Source organism: Amblyraja radiata, chromosome 21, assembly GCF_010909765.2.
Source record: "Amblyraja radiata isolate CabotCenter1 chromosome 21, sAmbRad1.1.pri, whole genome shotgun sequence".
Lineage (NCBI taxonomy): Eukaryota > Metazoa > Chordata > Chondrichthyes > Rajiformes > Rajidae > Amblyraja > Amblyraja radiata.
In genome coordinates, this window is record NC_045976.1 from 4,860,424 (window position 1) to 4,878,467 (window position 18,044).

Consider the following 18,044-nt stretch of genomic DNA (forward strand, 5'->3'; position numbering starts at 1 on the left):
CATGTGGAACTATCAATTAGCCAGACATAACCAAAAAACTATAGGGATCTTAGCGGCACAGTGGAGCAGCGATAGAGCGACTGCCTTACAGCGGCAGACACCCGGGTTTAATCCTGACTACGGATGCTGCCTGTATGGAGTTTGTACGTTCTGCCCATGACCTGCGTGGGTTTTCCCCGGGTGCTCCAGTTTCCTCCCACACTCCCAAGATGCACAGGTTTTTAGGTTAACTAGCTTTGGTCAAATTGTAATTGTTCCTTGTGTGTAGAATAATGTTATTGTGTGAGGATCGCTGGTCGGCGTAGACTCGGTGGGCTGAAGGGCCTGTTTCCACGCTGTAGCTCTAAACTAAACTAACTAAAGTTAGAGAATTATGCAAAAAGTCATAGAATGTTTGTCCAATCAATATATGATCGAATTGCAGGTTGGTTCAAGCAAAAGAGCAATCTATATAGTCCTATAGATTTCCTTCGCTCCATAGCGAGTTTCCTTCGCTCCATAGATGCTGCTGCACCCGCTGAGTTTCTCCAGCACTTTTGTCTATATAGTCCCATTCTCACTCACGCTTTACTCATAGCTCTTCCATTCAGTTTAGTTTAAAAAGAGACAGCATAGAAACAGGCCCTTTGTCCCACCGAGACCACACCGACCAGCAATCTCCCGTACACTGGTTCTACCTTACACACTAGAGAAAATTTACAGAAGCCAATTAACCCACAAACCTGCATGTTTTTGGACTTTGGGTGGAAACCAGAGCACCCGGAGGAAACCCACGCGGTCACATGGAGAGCGTGCAAACTCCATACAGACAGTGCCCGTAGTCAGGATCAAGCCCGGGTCTCTGGCGCCATAAAGCATCAACTCTACCCAATGTGCTACTGTGCTGCTTTTCTTTCTCTGTTCAGATGTTTGCCTACTTCCCCTGTGAACACTACAGAGACTTCTCTAGTCTCCCACATAACACCCCTAAGTATTTGAATTACTTTGGTAAAATCTCTCATGCATCCTCTCCAAAGCCTTCAGGAAAGTTGCAAGGTGTGCTACCCAGCACTGCATAAAATACGTAGAGAGGAACTGCAGATGCTAATTTAAACCGTAGACTCCGAGAATGTGGAAGAACCTTTGCACGATTCTTGTTTTGCATATATCTTTTAGTCTGAATAAAGTTTATTTTGATTACATTTTTAAAAAGTTGCAATGAACAAGCCTTCAACACCCTCTCAATCAGCATTGACAACATGCCTGTCAGTCTCTTGATCTTCACCCTCACAGAATTCACTGGGATCTCTAAAACCCCTGTCCCACGGTACGAGTTCATTCCAAGAGTTCTCCCGAGTTTGCCCTGATTCGAACTCGGAGATTTATGGTAATGGCCACTCGTCGGTACTCGGGGCTCTCGTGGACATTTTTCAACATGTTGAAAAATCTTCATGAGTCTTCCCGTGCTTACCTGCCATTAGCGAGTCTTCCCGAGTTCCTGCCGTTAGCGCTAAGAGACGTCCCCGAGCTCCGACATACCCGCTACGTTCATTCTCCGTGCTTACCACGAGTTTGATTTTTTTTAACTCGGGAGAGCTCTTGGAATGAACTCGTACCGTGGGACAGGGTTTTTAATCTGCTAATTGACAAAATGAAGGATTTTCCATGCATATTCAGCTTGTTATGAAAGGCAAATTGCAGGGTAATTTTTGTAGGAAGTTTTGCTGCAATTATTTTGTGCTTAGAGGCAATAGATGACGTGTTGTTGGTAGTTTCACTGTCTGCACCAAAGAAACATCACCTGCCTCAGAAGCCGTGCCACACAGTGGCTGGATTCATTTATTGAACAAGGAACAGAGTGGTTTCTGCTAGAGTCCAGAATAGCTTTCAGGAAGCCTCAACTAGTGAGGCTATTTCCTCAATAGTTGAGGAAGGCTATTCCACTATCTGGAGTCTACATCTTGGGATCAGAATAAGTGGTGAAAGAAATTACAAAGCTATAATCCCTTAGAATTTATAGCAGAGACCTTTGGCTGCCTTGTAAAAATATACTAAAATTTAACAAACACATTTTTGGACAATAAAATAATCAAAGAACATTGGTATTAAGCCCTCTATGATACATAGCAGGCTACGGAGGCCATTAGACTTATTATTTATTTTCCCATTTTAAGTATTTTTGAATGCAGGCAGCCACAGGTGGATGATAATTGGTGCCTTGGCAATGTCATCAACATCCCAAGATTTTGTAACTGTTAGGCAATTAGAATTTAAATTTAGTTTTAAAATAGATTTCACTTTGTGTCAACTTATCGACAAAGTTATTGGGCTGATGAAGGAGCTAAACTATGAAAAGTGTTAAAGTTGTTAAGGAGCAGATTTCAGAGGTAAACACTGCCCAGCAGAGAGGGGTAGGAGACCAGGGTCAGGAATAGGTGCAGTCAAGGCCGTACAATTAAGGTGGAGGCAAAACCATGATTCAAGGGATATGGGGAGAAGGCAGGCACGGGTTATTCATACGGGACGATCAGCCATGATCACAATGAATGGCGGTGCTGGTTCGAAGGGCCGAATGGCCTCCTTCTGCACCTATTTTCAATGTTTCTATGGAAGACATTTCCAAGGCACTCTGGAAAGTCAAGTTATCAAAGCAACCACAGTGCAGATGGAGAAAATGAGGGGAAAAAAATTGTGGAAGTACAAGAGGAGAAAACAGCTCGCTTGAGGCAACTCATTAACGTGTATTCCTGGAGGAGTTTCAGGAACTAAGGAGCAAAGTCAAAAAGGAAATCAGAAGGGCAAAAAGGGGCCAGGAGATAGCTCTGGCAGACAGCATTAAGGCCAACCCGAAGAGATTTTATAAATACATAAGGGGTAAAGGGGTAACTAGAAAGAGTGGGACCCCTCTACACTGTGTGTGGAGCCACAGGAGATGGTCTAGGTCTTATGAGTATTTCTCCTCTGTATTTACCAAGGAGAAAGACAGGAGGATGGAGGAAATTGGAGCAGTCACTGGAAGTGTCTTGAGAGCAGTCAGTGTTACGGTCACAGAGATGCTGAAGGTACTATCGTGTGTGAAGGTAGACAAATCTCCAGGGCCTGGTCAGATATCTGAGGACATTATGGGAAACCAGAGAGGAAATTGCAGGAGCCCTGGTTGAAATTTAGTCAAGAGTCAAGTCGAGTGTTTGATTGTCATATCTCCCAGGTAAGACAATGAAATTCTTACTTGGTGCAGCACAACAGAATATGTAAACACAGTACATAACGGAGAAGAAAACAAGTTCATGTTTCACATACTCAATAAATACCAAATATAGTGCAATAATAATAATAGTCTGTTGCAGTTCAGAGCTTATTTGGTGTCGTGTTTTGTCGCCTGATGGCTGTAGGGAAGAAGCTGTTCCTGAACCTGGACGTAACAGTTTTCAGGCTCCAGTACCTTCTTCCCGATGGCAGTGGTGAAATGAATGTGTGGCCAGGATGGTGTGGGTCTTTGATGATGTTGGGTGCCTTTTTGGGGCATGACTTCTATAGATCCCTTCGATGGTGGGGAGTTCAGAGCCGGTGATGGACTGGGCATTAGTCACAACTTTCTGCAGTCTTTTCCGCTCCTGGACGTTCAAGTTGCCGAACCAGGCCACGATGCAACCAGTCAGAATGCGCTCTACTGTACACCTGTAGATGTTTAGGAGAATCCTCTTCGACATGCTGAATCTCCGTAATCTTCTCAGGAAGTAGAGTCGCTGATGTGCCTTCTTTATAATTGCTGCGTCCAGGAAAGATCTTCTGAAATATACACGCCCAGGAATTTGAAGTTTTCGACCCTCTCCACCATCGTCCCATTGATATGAACGGGACTGTGGGTCCTCATCCTTCCCCTACCAAAGTCCACAATCAGTTCCTTGGTCTGACTGATGTTGAGAGCCAGGTTATTGTGTTGGCACCATTTGGTCAATCGGTCGATCTCACCTTTACCCTGACTCATCATCATCTGTGATTCATCCAACAACAATTGTGTCGTCGGCGAACTTGATGATGGAGTTCGCACTATGACCGGCTACGCAGTCACGGGTATAGAGTGAGTAAAGCGGGGGGCTGAGCACGCAGTTTGAGGTCCTCCCATACTAATTGTTACTGAGGATGAAGTGGTTCCTCCAATTCAAATAGACTGTGGTCTGTGGATGAGGAAGTCAAGGATTCAATTGCAGAGGGATACACAGAGACCCAGTTCCGTGAGCATGGTAACCAGCTTTTTTTTTTTTTTTTTAAATCAAAAATATTTATTCAAATATTAAAATTGTATTTACAATACAATAAAACAAAACACCACTATAATACAAGATGAACAAATATGTAAGCAACTGCTAAACAACTATATTACAATCCTTGTCAAGGATACATTCAACCCCCCTCGGTGCCCAGCGGTCGCGGAACTCCCTCAGGGTGCCCGTAGACAGGGCGTATTCCCTTTCCATCCGCACCCGGGCACGGACGTATCCCCGGAAAAGGGGCAGGCAGCCGGCTCGGGTAGAGCCCTCCACCGTCTGGCGCCGTGACTCGCGGATGGCCAGCTTGGCTTGGTAACCAGCTTGGAGGGGATGATGGTATTAAACGCCGAGCTGTAGTCTATAAACAACAGCCTGACGCAAGTGTTTTTATTGTCCAAGTGGTCCAATGCGGAGTGGAGAGCCAGTGAAATTGCATCCTCCGTTGATCTGTTGTGGCGGGATGCTAACTGTAGTGGGTCAAGGAATACATCGAAGTCCCTCACCCTGAGCACTGGATCGCCCCAGGGTTGCGTCCTCAGCCCCCTATTGTACTCCCTGTACACACATGACTGTGTGGCTAGGTTCAGCTCCAACTCAATAATTAAGTTTGCTGATGACACTGTGGTGGTGGGCCTGATCTCAGACAACGATGAGAAGGCCTACCGGGAGGAGGTGGCTGATCTAGCACTCTGGTGCCAGGATAACAGCCTTCTCTTGAACATCAAAAAAACGAAGGAGCTGATCGTGGACTTTAGGAGGGCACATCATCCGAGGACGTACACACCATTGAGGATAAATGGGGATCCTGTGGATAGGGTAAGCTGTTTTAAATATCTGGGAGTCCACATCTCTGAGGATATGACATGGACATCACACGCCGCAGCACTTGTGAGTAAGGCAAGGCAGCGCCTTTACCACCTCAGGCAATTGAGGAAATTCAGAGTGTCTCCGAGGATCCTCCAGTGCTTCTACGCAGCGGCTGTGGAAAGCATCTTGTCCGGAAATATTACCATCTGGTTTGGGAATTGCTCTGCCCAGGACAAGAAGGCTTTGCAGAGAGTAGTGCGTTCGGCCGAACGCACTAAGGGAACTTCACTCGCCCCCCTGCAGGAACTATACATCAGGAGGTGCAACTCCAGAGCCAACAAAATCATGGGAGACCCCTTCCACCCCTGCAACGGACAGTTCCAGCTGCTACGGTCAGGCAAACGCCTCCGTTGCCATGCGGTGAGAACGGAGAGGTTGAGAAGGAGTTTCTTCCCAGAGGCCATTAGGACTGTAAATCTCACCAGGGACTAACTTTACTGAACGTTTTTCCTTCCAATATTTAATATGTAAAAGAATATGTGTGTGTTTGTGATTGTGTTTATAGTTTGTTTGGTTGTTTGTCTGTTTGTCTTTTTGCACAAAGTCCGCGAGCATTGCCACTTTCATTTCACTGCACATCTCGTATGTGTATGTGACGAATAAACTTGACTTGACTTGTCGAGGTAGAAGTTGATATGCACCATAACCAACCTCTCAAAGCACTTCATCACCGCAGATGTTAGTGCCACTGGTCGATAGTCATTGAGGCACGTCACCTCACTCTTCTTGGGCACTGGTATTATTGATATCCTCTTAAAGCAGGTGGGAACCTCAGACCTCAGGAGTGAGAGGTTGAAAATGTCTGCAAAAACTCCCGCCAGTTGGTTTGTACAGGTTTTCAGAACTCGATCGGGTATATCATCAGGTCCAGGCGCTTTCCAAGTGTTCACCCCTCTGAAGTATCATCTGACGTCTGTGACTAATACCATGGGTCATCTTTAAATACAGGAGAGGTGCAGGAAGACTGGAGGGTGGCAAATGTTGTGCCTCTGTACAAGAAGGACTGCAGGGAAAATGCTGGTAGCTATAGGCCAGTGAGCTAAACATCTGTATTTGGAAAGTTACTAGAGAGTATTCTGAGGGATAGGTTATACAGGCATTTGGATGGGTAAGGGTTAATTAAGGACAGTAAGCATGGTTTTGTACGTTGGAGGTCGTGTCTCACAAATTTGATTACGTTTTTTGAAGACGTGAACAAAAAGGTTGATGAGGGCAGAGATGTAGATGTTGTGTACATGGACTTCAGTAAAGCATTCAACAGGGTTCCTCGTGGTGGGCTGCTCTGGAAGGTTAGATCGCATGGGATCCAAGGAGAGATGGCTGAATGGATAGAAAATTGGCTTCATGGAAGGAAGCAGAGGGCGATGGTGGCAGGTTGCTTCTCAGGATGGAGGTCTGTGACTAGTGGTGTGCCTCGGGGTTCGGTGCTGGGCCCGTTACTGGTTGTCATCTATATCAATGATTTGGATGAGAATGTACACGGTAAGATAAGCAAGTTCGCTGATAATACAAAAGTGGGTGGTTTTGCAGATAGTGAAGATGGTTGTGAAAATTTGCGGCAGGATCTGTATCCTGGATCTGGGTCTTGGCCAAGTGGGCTGAGGAATGGTTGATGGAATTTAACAGAAAAATGTGAGATGTTGCATTTTGGAAAATCTAACAAGGGCAGGACCGACACAGTGAATGGTAGGCCTCTGGGCAGTGTTGTAGAGCAGAGAGATCCAGGAGTGCAGGTGCATGGTTCCCGGAAGGTGGAATTACAGGTAGTTAAGGTGGTCAAAAAGGCTTTTGGCACATTGGCCTTCATCAGCCAGAGTGTTAAGTATAGAAGATGGGAGGTCATGTTGCAGTTGGATAAGATGTTGGCGAGGCCACATTTAGAATATTGTGTTCAGTTCTGGGCACCATGTTATAGGAAAGATGTTGTCAAGCTGGAAAGGGTATAGAAAAGATTTATGAGGATGTTTAAGAAGGAACTGCAAATGCTGGAAAATCGAAGGTAGACAAAAGTGCTGGAGAAACTCAGCGGGTGCAGCAGCATCTATGGAGCAAAAGAAATAGGCAACGTTTCGGGCCTATGATGTTCTCCAGCATTTTTGTGTACCATTACGAGGATGTTGCCAGGGTGTGAGCTATAGGCAGAGGTTGAGTAGGCTGGGACTCAAGAGAATGAGGCAAGAGAATGAGGGGCAATCTTATAGAGGTGTATAAGATCATGAGAGGAATAGATCGGGTAGATGCACAGAGTCTCGTGCCCAGAGGACAAAGGTTTAAGGTGAAGGAGAGAAGATTTAATAGGTATCTGAGGGGTCACATTTTCCACACAAAGGGTGGTGGATGTCTGGAACAAGCTGCCAGAGGAGGTAGTTGAGTCAGGGACTATACCAACGTTTAAGAAACAGTTAGACAGGTACATGGATAGGACAGGTTTAGAGGGATATGGACCAAACACAGGCAGGTGGGACTCTTGTAGCTGAGCCAGTATGGGCAAGTTGGGACAAAGGACCTGTTTCCACAATGTATCGATATATCTAAATACCACATTGAAGCGACAGTCAAGAAAGCACACTAACGCCTCTACTTCCGCAGAAGACTAAGGAGGTTCATCATGTCTCCAACAACTCTTATCCAGCTCTACAGAAAACATCCTACTGTGTAAGAAGGAACTGCAGATGCTGATTTACACCGAAGATAGACACAAAATGCTCAGCGGGTCAGGCAGTATCTGTGGAAAAAGGAATAGGTGACCTTTAGGGCTTCATCAGACGAGCATCCGACTGGTTTGGTTTGGCAACAGCCCTGCCCAAGACGTCAAGAAATTGCAGAGTCGTGGACGTAGCCCAGTCTAGACACAAAGTAGCCCCCCTCCCCAATCGACACCTACACTTCATGCTGCTTCAGGAAAGCAACCAACATAACAAAGGACTATGTTCACCTTGGTCATTCTCTCTTTATCCAACTCCCGTCAGGCAGAAAATACAAAAGCTTGAAAGCACGTACTGGCGGATTTAGGTCTGGCTGCTTTCACGCTGTTACCAGACTACTCCATGGTCCTCCCATAAGTTAAGGGTGTAGTCCCGACCTCCCATTCTATCTTATTGCAGCCCTTGGACTAAAAAACTAAATCAGCACTATCGCTTCAGCTGCAATGCTATAACACAGTAACACCTTCTGCACTCTGATATTTTGTACCATCTGTTAGGTTGATTGTACTCGTGCATTGACAGGATAGCAAGCAAGATTTCCCACTGGATCCACACACAATAAGCCATTCTTAATGGTAGACAAAAGTGCTGGAGAAACTCAGCGGTTGCAACAGCATCGAAGGAGCGAGGGAAATAGGCAACATTTCAGGCCAAAACCCTTCTTCAGACTGATCTGATGATGCTGCACCCACTGAGTTAATCCAGCACTTTTGTCTACCTTCGATTTTCAAGCCATTCTTAAAAGTAACAGTAGATATTTGATGACCAGGACAGGCTTGGTGGGCTGAAGGATTTGTTTCACACGATTAGCACTTACCAATTCTACGACCAGTACTGTGATCAATACCTGCAAGTTTCCTTCAAACGTACCCAATAATGAAAGGCCTGGTTAGAGTGGATGTGGAGAGGATGGTTCCACTAGTGGGAGAGTCCAGGACCAGAGGCCATAGCCTTAGAATAAAAGGATGTCCTTTTAGAAGTGAGAGGAGGAGAAAGTTCTTTAGTCAGAGGATGGTGAATCTGTGGAATTCATTGCCACGGAAGGCAGTGGAGGCCAAGTCAATGGATATTTTTACGGTGGAGATTGACAGATTCTTTATTAGTACGGTTGTCAGTGGTTATGAGGAGAAGGCTGGAGAATGGGGTTGAGAGGGAAAGATAGATCAGCCATGATTGAATGGCAGAGTAGACTCGATGAGTTGTTGTCATTGATGCGTTGTTGTCATTGGGTCCAAGTCTTGAAATTCCCCATCTAACAGCACCATGGAAGAGCCTATAGGAAGACGACCATTGTTTAAGGTAGCAACACATCTACCGGATAAGTAGGAACAGGCAATAAATGTTTGCCTTGCCAATTGTACCCAGATCCTCCAACTACCAACAATAATACAGATATAAAATAATATAAACACCCTGGGTCAATTTTCTGTTCATGAAGGATGGTTGCGAGGTGACCTTGGGGAATGTTTAAAATTAAGGTGGCTTGCAATAGTGCAAACATAATAGCCTCCAATGAATTAACAGAGAATTTAAAATAAACATTATTAAACAGGGAGTGGTTTCAATGTGGAATATGATAACCAAAGAACCTGATTGAAATTAGAAACATAGAAACAAGGTGCAGGAGGAGGCCATTCGGCCCTTCGAGCCAGCACCGCCATTCATTGTGATCATGGCTGATCGCCCCCTATCAATAACCCGTGCCTGCCTTCTCCCCATATCCCTTGACTCCACTAGCCCCTAGAGCTCTATCTAACTCTCTCTTAAATCCACCCAGTGATTTGGCCTCCACTGCCCTCTGTGGCAGGGAATTCCATAAATTCACAACTCTCTGGGTGAAAAAGCTTTTTCTCACCTCAGTCTTCAATGACCTCCCCTTTATTCTAAGACTGTGGCCCCTGGTTCTGGACTCGCCCAACATTGGGAAAATTTTTCCTGCATCTAGCTTGCCCAGTCCTTTTATAATTTTATATCCAGCTCCAGAAATAGTGGATGCATTAGTAATAATCTTTCAAAACTCTTTAGATTCTGGAGTAGTTCCTGAGGATTGGCGGGTAGCAAACGTAACCCCTCTTTTTAAGAAGGGAGGGAGAGAGAAAACGGGGAATTACAGACCAGTTAGTCTAACATCGGTAGTGGGGAAACTGCTAGAGTCAGTTATTAAAGATGGGATAGCAGCACATTTGGAAAGTGGTGAAATCATTGGACAAAGTCAGCATGGATTTACAAAAGGTAAATCATGTCTGACGAATCTTATAGAATTTTTCGAGGATGTAACTAGTAGCGTGGATAGGGGAGAACCAGTGGATGTGGTGTTTCTGGACTTCCAGAAGGCTTTCGACAAGGTCCCACATAAGAGATTAGTTTACAAACTTAAAGCACACGGCATTGGGGGTTCAGTATTGATGTGGATAGAGAACTGGCTGGAAAACAGGAAGCAAAGAGTAGGAGTAAACGGGTCCTTTTCACAATGGCAGGCAGTGACTAGTGGGGTACCGCAAGGCTCAGTGCTGGGACCCCAGCTATTTACAATATATATTAATGATCTGGATGAGGGAATTGAAGGCAATATCTCCAAGTTTGCGAATGACACTAAGCTGGGGGGCAGTGTTAGCTGTGAGGAGGATGCTAGGAGACTGCAAGGTGACTTGGATAGGCTGGGTGAGTGGGCAAATGTTTGGCAGATGCAGTATAATGTGGATAAATGTGAGGTTATCCATTTTGGTGGCAAAAACAGGAAAGCAGACTATTATCTAAATGGTGGCCGACTAGGAAAAGGGGAGATGCAGCGAGACCTGGGTGTCATGGTACACCAGTCATTGAAAGTGGGCATGCAGGTGCAGCAGGCAGTGAAGAAAGCGAATGGTATGTTAGCTTTCATAGCAAAAGGATTTGAGTATAGGAGCAGGGAGGTTCTACTGCAGTTGTACAGGGTCTTGGTGAGACCACACCTGGAGTATTGCGTACAGTTTTGGTCTCCAAATCTGAGGAAGGACATTATTGCCATAGAGGGAGTGCAGAGAAGGTTCACCAGACTGATTCCTGGGATGTCAGGACTGTCTTATGAAGAAAGACTGGATAGACTTGGTTTATACTCTCTAGAATTTAGGAGATTGAGAGGGGATCTTATAGAAACTTACAAAATTCTTAAGGGGTTGGACAGGCTAGATGCAGGAAGATTGCTCCCGATGTTGGGGAAGTCCAGGACAAGGGGTCACAGCTTAAGGATAAGGGGGAAATCTTTTAAAACCGAGATGAGAAGAACTTTTTTCACACAGAGTGGTGAATCTCTGGAACTCCCTGCCACAGAGGGTAGTCGAGGCCAGTTCATTGGCTATATTTAAGAGGGAGTTAGATGTGGCCCTTGTGGCTAAGGGGATCAGAGGGTATGGAGAGAAGGCAGGTACGGGATACTGAGTTGGATGATCAGCCATGATCATATTGAATGGCGGTGCAGGCTCGAAGGGCCGAATGGCCTACTCCTGCACCTAATTTCTATGTTTATATGTTTATATGTTTTTATAAGATCCCCCTCATCCTTCTAAACTCCAGTGAATACAAGCCTAGTCTTTTCAATCTTTCCTCATATGACAGTCCCGCCATCCCAGGGATCAATCTCGTGAACCTACGCTGCACTGCCTGGATCCATTTATAGTAAGTTTGGATCCATCTATGGCAAGTTTAGATACATACACAAGGTAGAAAGAGATAAAATTATGCCAAAAGAGTTAGGCAAGATAGGATACATGGACACATGGACACAGACAGGTTGGGTCCAATTGCTAACTTCTATGTGACACATTCTTATGCACTTTGCAGTTCACATTGCTCGAGTTAGTGTGGAAACAGGCTATTCGGCCCAACTTGCCCACACCAACCAACATGTCCCATCTACACTTGTCCCACCTACCTGCGTTTGGCCCATACACTGCTATACCTGTCCTATCCATGTACCTGTCTAATTGCTTCTTAAACCTTGCAATAGTCCCAGCCTCAACTACCTCCTCCGGAAGCTCGTTCCATACACCCACCACCCTTTTGTGAAAACGTTACCCCTCAGATTCCCATAAAAACCTTAAACCTATGGCCTCTGGTTCTAGATCCCCCCCAACTCTGGGCAAGAGACTGTGCGACTCTACCCGATCTATTCCTCTCATGCTTTTATACACCTCTACAAGGTCACCACTCATCCCATTGCATTCCAAGGAATAGTGTCCCAACCTACTCAACCTCTTGCTATAGCTTAGACCCTCGAGTCCCGGTAACATCCTTGTTAATATTCTCTGCACCCTTTCCAACTTGACAACATCTTTCCTATAACATGGTGCCCAGAACTGAACACAATACTCTGTGTTACTGAACATTAGGTTAACAACAATACTTTAGCCCAGCATCTGCCATGAATGAATCAGTTTGAGTTTATTTTCACGTGCGCCGAGGTACAGTGAAAAGCTGTTTGTTGTGTGCTAACCAGTCAGCAGAAAGACAAGACATGATTACAATCGATGCCATTTACAGTGTACATGAGAAGCAGTGAGAGTCAGATAGAAAAATGATTTCACTTTAAATAACAGAATCGGATATTTGGTCAGCATCACAAATAAATGGGTTAGCGAAGAGGAATACAAAATAAATCAGAAAATTATAACCCAAACAAAGTTTAGATTCTATTGCCACACGCCTAAAACAACATTCTTGCCACTTTTTAACAATCTTATACATAAGTGAGGTGCATGATCAATCGGAAAAAAGATCCCAGCTCCATAACGATTCAATCTTTGCGCAGCGTACAAACATATTGCTTCAACTTTACTCACTGTTGCATTGGTCACAGGCATAAATTTTCCCTTCCAAAGCCTCTGTCTCAGTGAATTTTGCCAACATTTCCGTCAACAAGCAAGGATATGGGGAAGCATCTTCTTTTCCATTGCAGTGGTATCGCTCGGGAAATTCTAGAGAAAGGTCCCAGAAGGATTCAATTGTGTTGGATTTGTTGTCGCAGGTAAGGCAAGTAACCTGTTTCAAAGGATACGAGTCAATTACATAATTGGTGATTTCAACCCTCATTCCCACTTTATCCTTCACGTAAAAGAGGATCCCAATTAGACAGTAACAGATTTGTTTCAGCAGAAATCTGGTAGTAGCTTAATTATATCGAGCATTACAGTGAGGCTGGCTAATGTCAAGTATAGAAAATGGCACAAAAGGCTAAAAGAAGTTACTTGCAATAATGACACCATTCCCAGTTTTGAAAATGTGTAATAAATTAATTGACATTAATAATTTTAATATTTTCTCAGATTTTATGGGTCAATCGCATTGAGAACGCTTGAATAGTAAAAAGTTGTGGGTTTTATTGAAACAAAGAATGTGCTGTTCGGTAGATAGTAATTTCTACCATCCTGCTGCATGTTACTTGGAAGCAAACGCAAGCAACTACAGGACTAGAGAGGTCACGTTAAGCACTTCAATAGGCATTGCTGCATACGATACCTGTCGAAACACCACAGAATGGGCTAACGATAATGCCAATCACATAAACAGAACACTGAAAACTACTGTAGGGGCACTGACTCGACAGCCACTTGGATTCAGTTGGAGCCTGTAGTTAACCCGACATGTAGAAAAGTGAGTGGCAGGCTATAAAAAGCACACACCCCTTCCAGCACATGAAGAGAATCATCTGCACCATTAGTCATTATGCTGCCAACGGCTGCACAAAATAAATGACACCCACTTTCAAATTGATTTCACTGGTTTTCTTCACCCACTGCTTCCACAAGTACACAGAGTCCTGTTACTTGCAAATTTTAACAAGACAAACAAAGGGCGGATAAAGTGCAGAATTACAAAGATCCATTAGGTGTTCCAGCCTTACAATGATAGCATCATTTCATTTTCCTCTCCAAACAACTAAAATGATTTTATGAGATACTATCATGTAATTTATAGAAATGCTTGTATTTTCCGCTTAAAAGTACCTCAGAAAAATACCTCAGTAAAGCTTTTCACAGTTCCTCAGTACACGTGACAATAAACAAAACTAAATTGAAGTCCCAATACAAGTATTGCATCATTTCTAATGGATCCTTTTAAAACAGGATATTTTCAAGCTTGCACACATAACTAATGCTCACCACTGGTCCCCGGACAAATTGCAGCACCGTTACATTTGAAGTGGTTGTGAATGGCTTTTAGAGTTACCAATCCATCATCATATTGCCGAAACACAAGTTTTACAAATTGCCCATTGTATATAATAAAAGCCTCAGCAAATACAAGTTTACAAATGGCAGGGGTATTAGAAGTAGGGGTATGCAACTTTCCCAATACAGGCAATCCCTGGGTTTACATAGGGTTCCATTCCCAAGAACTGCCCGTAAATCAATTTTTCTGCAAATCAGAATAGTGCAATTTCAATGAGAGTCGATTAACACAATTATTTATTATCGTTACGTTTAGTTTAGAGATACAGCGCAGAAACGGGTCCGCCAGCCCACCAAGTCCGTGCCAACAACAATCCCCGTACACTAACACTATCCTACACACACTGATCATGCAAAAGTGGGTGGTTTTGCAGATAATGAAGATGGTTTTGATAGACTTCTGCAGGATCTAGATCGATTGGCCAGGTGGGCTGAGGAATGGTTTGAAATTTAATACAAAAAAATGTGAGGTGTTACATTTTGGGACGTCTAACAAGGGCAAGACCTACACAATGAATGGTAGGCCTCTGGAGAGTGTTGTAGAGCAGAGGGATATAGGAGTGCAGGTGCATGGTTCCTTGAAGGTCGAGTTGCAGGTAGATAAGGTGGTCAAAAAGGCTTTTGGCACATTGGCGTTCATCATTCAGAGTATTGAGTATAGAAGTTGGGAGGTCATGTTGCAGCTGTATAAGACGTTGGTGAGACCACATTTAGAGTTAACCTAATGTTCAGTAACACAGAATATTGTGTTCATTTCTGGGCACCGTGTTATAGGAAAGATATTGTCAAGCTTCAAAGCATTCAGAGAAGATTTACGTAGATGTTGCCAGGATTAGAGGGTCTAAATTATGGAGAGAGATGGAGTGGGCTGCGTCTATTCCTTGGAGCACAGGAGGATGAGGGGTGATCTTATAGAGATGTATAAAATCATGAGAGGAATAGATTCACAGAATCTCTTGCCCAGAGTAGGGGAATCGAGGACCAGAGGACATAGGTTTAAGGTGAAGGGGAAAAGATTTAATAGGAATCTATTAAGTAGTAACTTTTTCACACAATGGGTGGTGGGTGTATGGAACAATCTGCCAGAGGCGGTAGTTGAGGCTGGGACTATCACAACCTTTAAGAAACAGTTAGACAGCTACATGGATAGGACAGGCTTGGAGGGATATGGAACAAGCGCAGGCAGGTGGGATTAGTTTAGTTTAGAGATACAGCATGGAAACAGGCCCTTCAGCCCACCGGGTCCTCTCCGACCAGCGATCTCCGCACATTAACACTATCCTACACCCACTAGGGACAATTTTTTAATTTACCAAGCCAATTAACCTACAAACCTGTACGTCTTTGGAGTGTGAGAGGAAACCGAAGATCTCGGAGAAAACCCACGTGGTCACGGGGAGAAGGTACAAACTCCGTACAGACAAGAGATCGAACCCGAGTGTCCGGCGCTGTAAGGCTGCACCTTTATCGCTGCGCCTGTGTCGTTATAATGGTACAGAATCAGAATTATTACCAATTAGAGTCCGATCAAAGATATTCTGAGGTTCCCCATGAGATAGATGAGGTTCAGGGCTGCTCTCTGGTTGCGGCAGGATAGTACAGTTGTCTGATAACAGCCGGGAAAAAACTGTCTCGGAATCTGGAGGTGGGTTTTTTCACACTTCTACACCTCGTCCTCGATTATGCTGCTGGCCGTGCCAAGGTAGCGTGAGGTACAAATGGAGTCAATGGAAGGGAGGTTAGTTTGTGTGAAGGTCTGGGCTGCGTCCACAATTCGCTGCAATTTCTTGCTTTCTTGGATGGAGCTGTTAACAAAGTTTAAGGCACGGGATGGGAAATTTAGATTTGATGAATTATTTACCCGGAATGTGGTTGTAATCTAGAATATGCTGCCTACGGGAATGGTGAGGGCAGGTATGCTTATAACATTTTAAATGTATTTACACGAGCATCTGAAATACATGGCACAGAAAGCTATGGGCTGAGTGCTGGATCAGCATGGATAGGCATCTGCAGTTGGCACATGGTGCATCCGTTTCCGTGCTGTTTGCCTTCATGACTATGTGAATAAATGTTCGCCGAGCCCTTTGAACAGTTTAGTGCACGCCTTCCACATTCCAAAGGTTAACTGTAAATTACCCAGAGCTTGTGAACCAAGTGGTAAAGTAGAGTCATAGCATTATGGAGCACACAAACAGGGCCTTTGCCCAGCTTGTCCGTGATGGCCAAGTTACCCATCTGAGCCAGTCACACGTGCCTGTTACTAGTCAAGTCACTTTTATTTCTATAGCACATTTAAAAAACAACTCTCGTTGACCAAAGTGCTTTACATTGGTGGAGGTACTAACGTTATACAACAGTGGTTCATAGCTTAAGTACATACATCGCTACATACGTTAGGTATGTTGCAAAGCCTACCTGAAGCGTCGCTGAAAATCTGTCGCTGCGGGTGTGCGCGATTTTGGCGCCGTTTAGAGGGGGGCGGGTTTAAAACGCGATTTTCTCTAGGCTGTTCCAATCGAAGATGTTCAGCCTAGATAATTATTAACGAAAAATCGCTGGAAGACCCCGTCGCAAAAGCTATTATTAGTTTTAAAGGCCTTGTATAATAGTTATAATAGTTTAAAAATCAATCTCTAAACCCGCAACCACCGGCAGCTGTCAGGGTCGCATAGAGCAAATAACAGAAGGTATGCTGCTTATTTTTACATTAAAAAGGGCTTCTTAAGATCCCTTTATACAAAGTTTAATATTGCGAGTAGCTCATTTTGGGCCCATTATATCCCGCTGTATTTTTCTGGGCATTTGAGGGCATAAATCTACCGCAATGTGAACGTTCTAAACCAGCGCGTTCACAGGAACCCACTAGAAAGCTGATTTAAAATGGACTTTAATTTGCAGCAATTGAACACTAAATTCCTTCCATTTGGCCTATAAATTAATGTAAATGAGATTTTAAAATCATGTTTTATTGTGAATTATTTATGAATATTATTTGGACACTTAGGCTATTTAAAAATGTTAATCATTTATTAAGAAATGGATAGATGTTTAGATCTAGTAATTGAAGTTTGAAATTAGCTACACTTGGGTAACTAACTAATTATATGCTTTAATTTCAGGTCATCCAAGTAAGATTATTTTATATTTGTTTCAGAATGGTTCAATCTACGATAACTGAAAATTTCATTCAGTTCTCTTAATTTTTTAAGAAGGTTATGGGCTTTTGACTGCACACGATCACAGCTTTTTTGTTATGTCCATAGAAAATCAATAGGGAACAAGATGCTAATTTCCGAGTATGAAAATGGCCATAACTTTTTAAATACTTGAGATATGAAAGTGAATTAGGTGTCAAATTAAACTTCTTTTTATGCTTTATCTGATGGGATAAATTACAGACTTGATTTTTTAAATCTCAAAATGTTGTAACATTGCTACATACTTATAGCCCTCCCTCAGAGGACGTCGAGAAAGGCTTGAGAGTAAAGATGAGTTTTAAGTCTCGATTTAAAAGAGTCGATGGAGAGAGCAGTTCTGATGGGAAGAGGGATGCTGTTTCACAGTCTAGGAGCTGCAACCGCAAAGGCGTGTTCGCCCCTGAGCTTATGCCTAGACCGCGGGATGTTCAGTAACCCCAAGTCCGCCGATGTGGTGGGTAAGCAGACTTTTGATGTAGGTGGGGGCAAGCTTTTTCACCCTCTGAGTGAAAAAGCTAATCCTCGTGTCCCTTTTAAATCTTTCCCCTCTCCGCTTAAACCTGTGCCTTCTAATTGTAGACTCCATGAAGCCTCGAGAAAAAAACCTGACCTTTCATCTTACCCAAGCCCACTCACAACTTTATATTACCCCATGAAGGTATATTGGGTCTTCTAAAGGTATATATTGCATTTACCTCCAGAAGTTACAGCCTATCTAGCTTCTCCTTATAACTTAAACCTTCCAGAACTGATGGCATCCTCCTTAATCATTTTTGGGTCCATTCCAGTTTAATGGCATTTTTCAAATAGCAGAGA

The 18,044-nt window shown here is 43.8% G+C and overlaps 1 protein-coding gene across 1 annotated transcript in view; it reads right to left on the bottom strand.

Moving 5' to 3' along the window:
* The window catches only part of usp44 (ubiquitin specific peptidase 44), a 55,208-nt gene that overhangs the window by 7,119 nt on the left and 30,045 nt on the right, over positions 1–18,044 (bottom strand). The window contains exon 3 of the mRNA XM_033039405.1: positions 12,640–12,838. Coding sequence (XP_032895296.1) covers positions 12,640–12,838 — 199 coding nt within the window. The remainder of the gene's footprint in view (positions 1–12,639; positions 12,839–18,044) is intronic.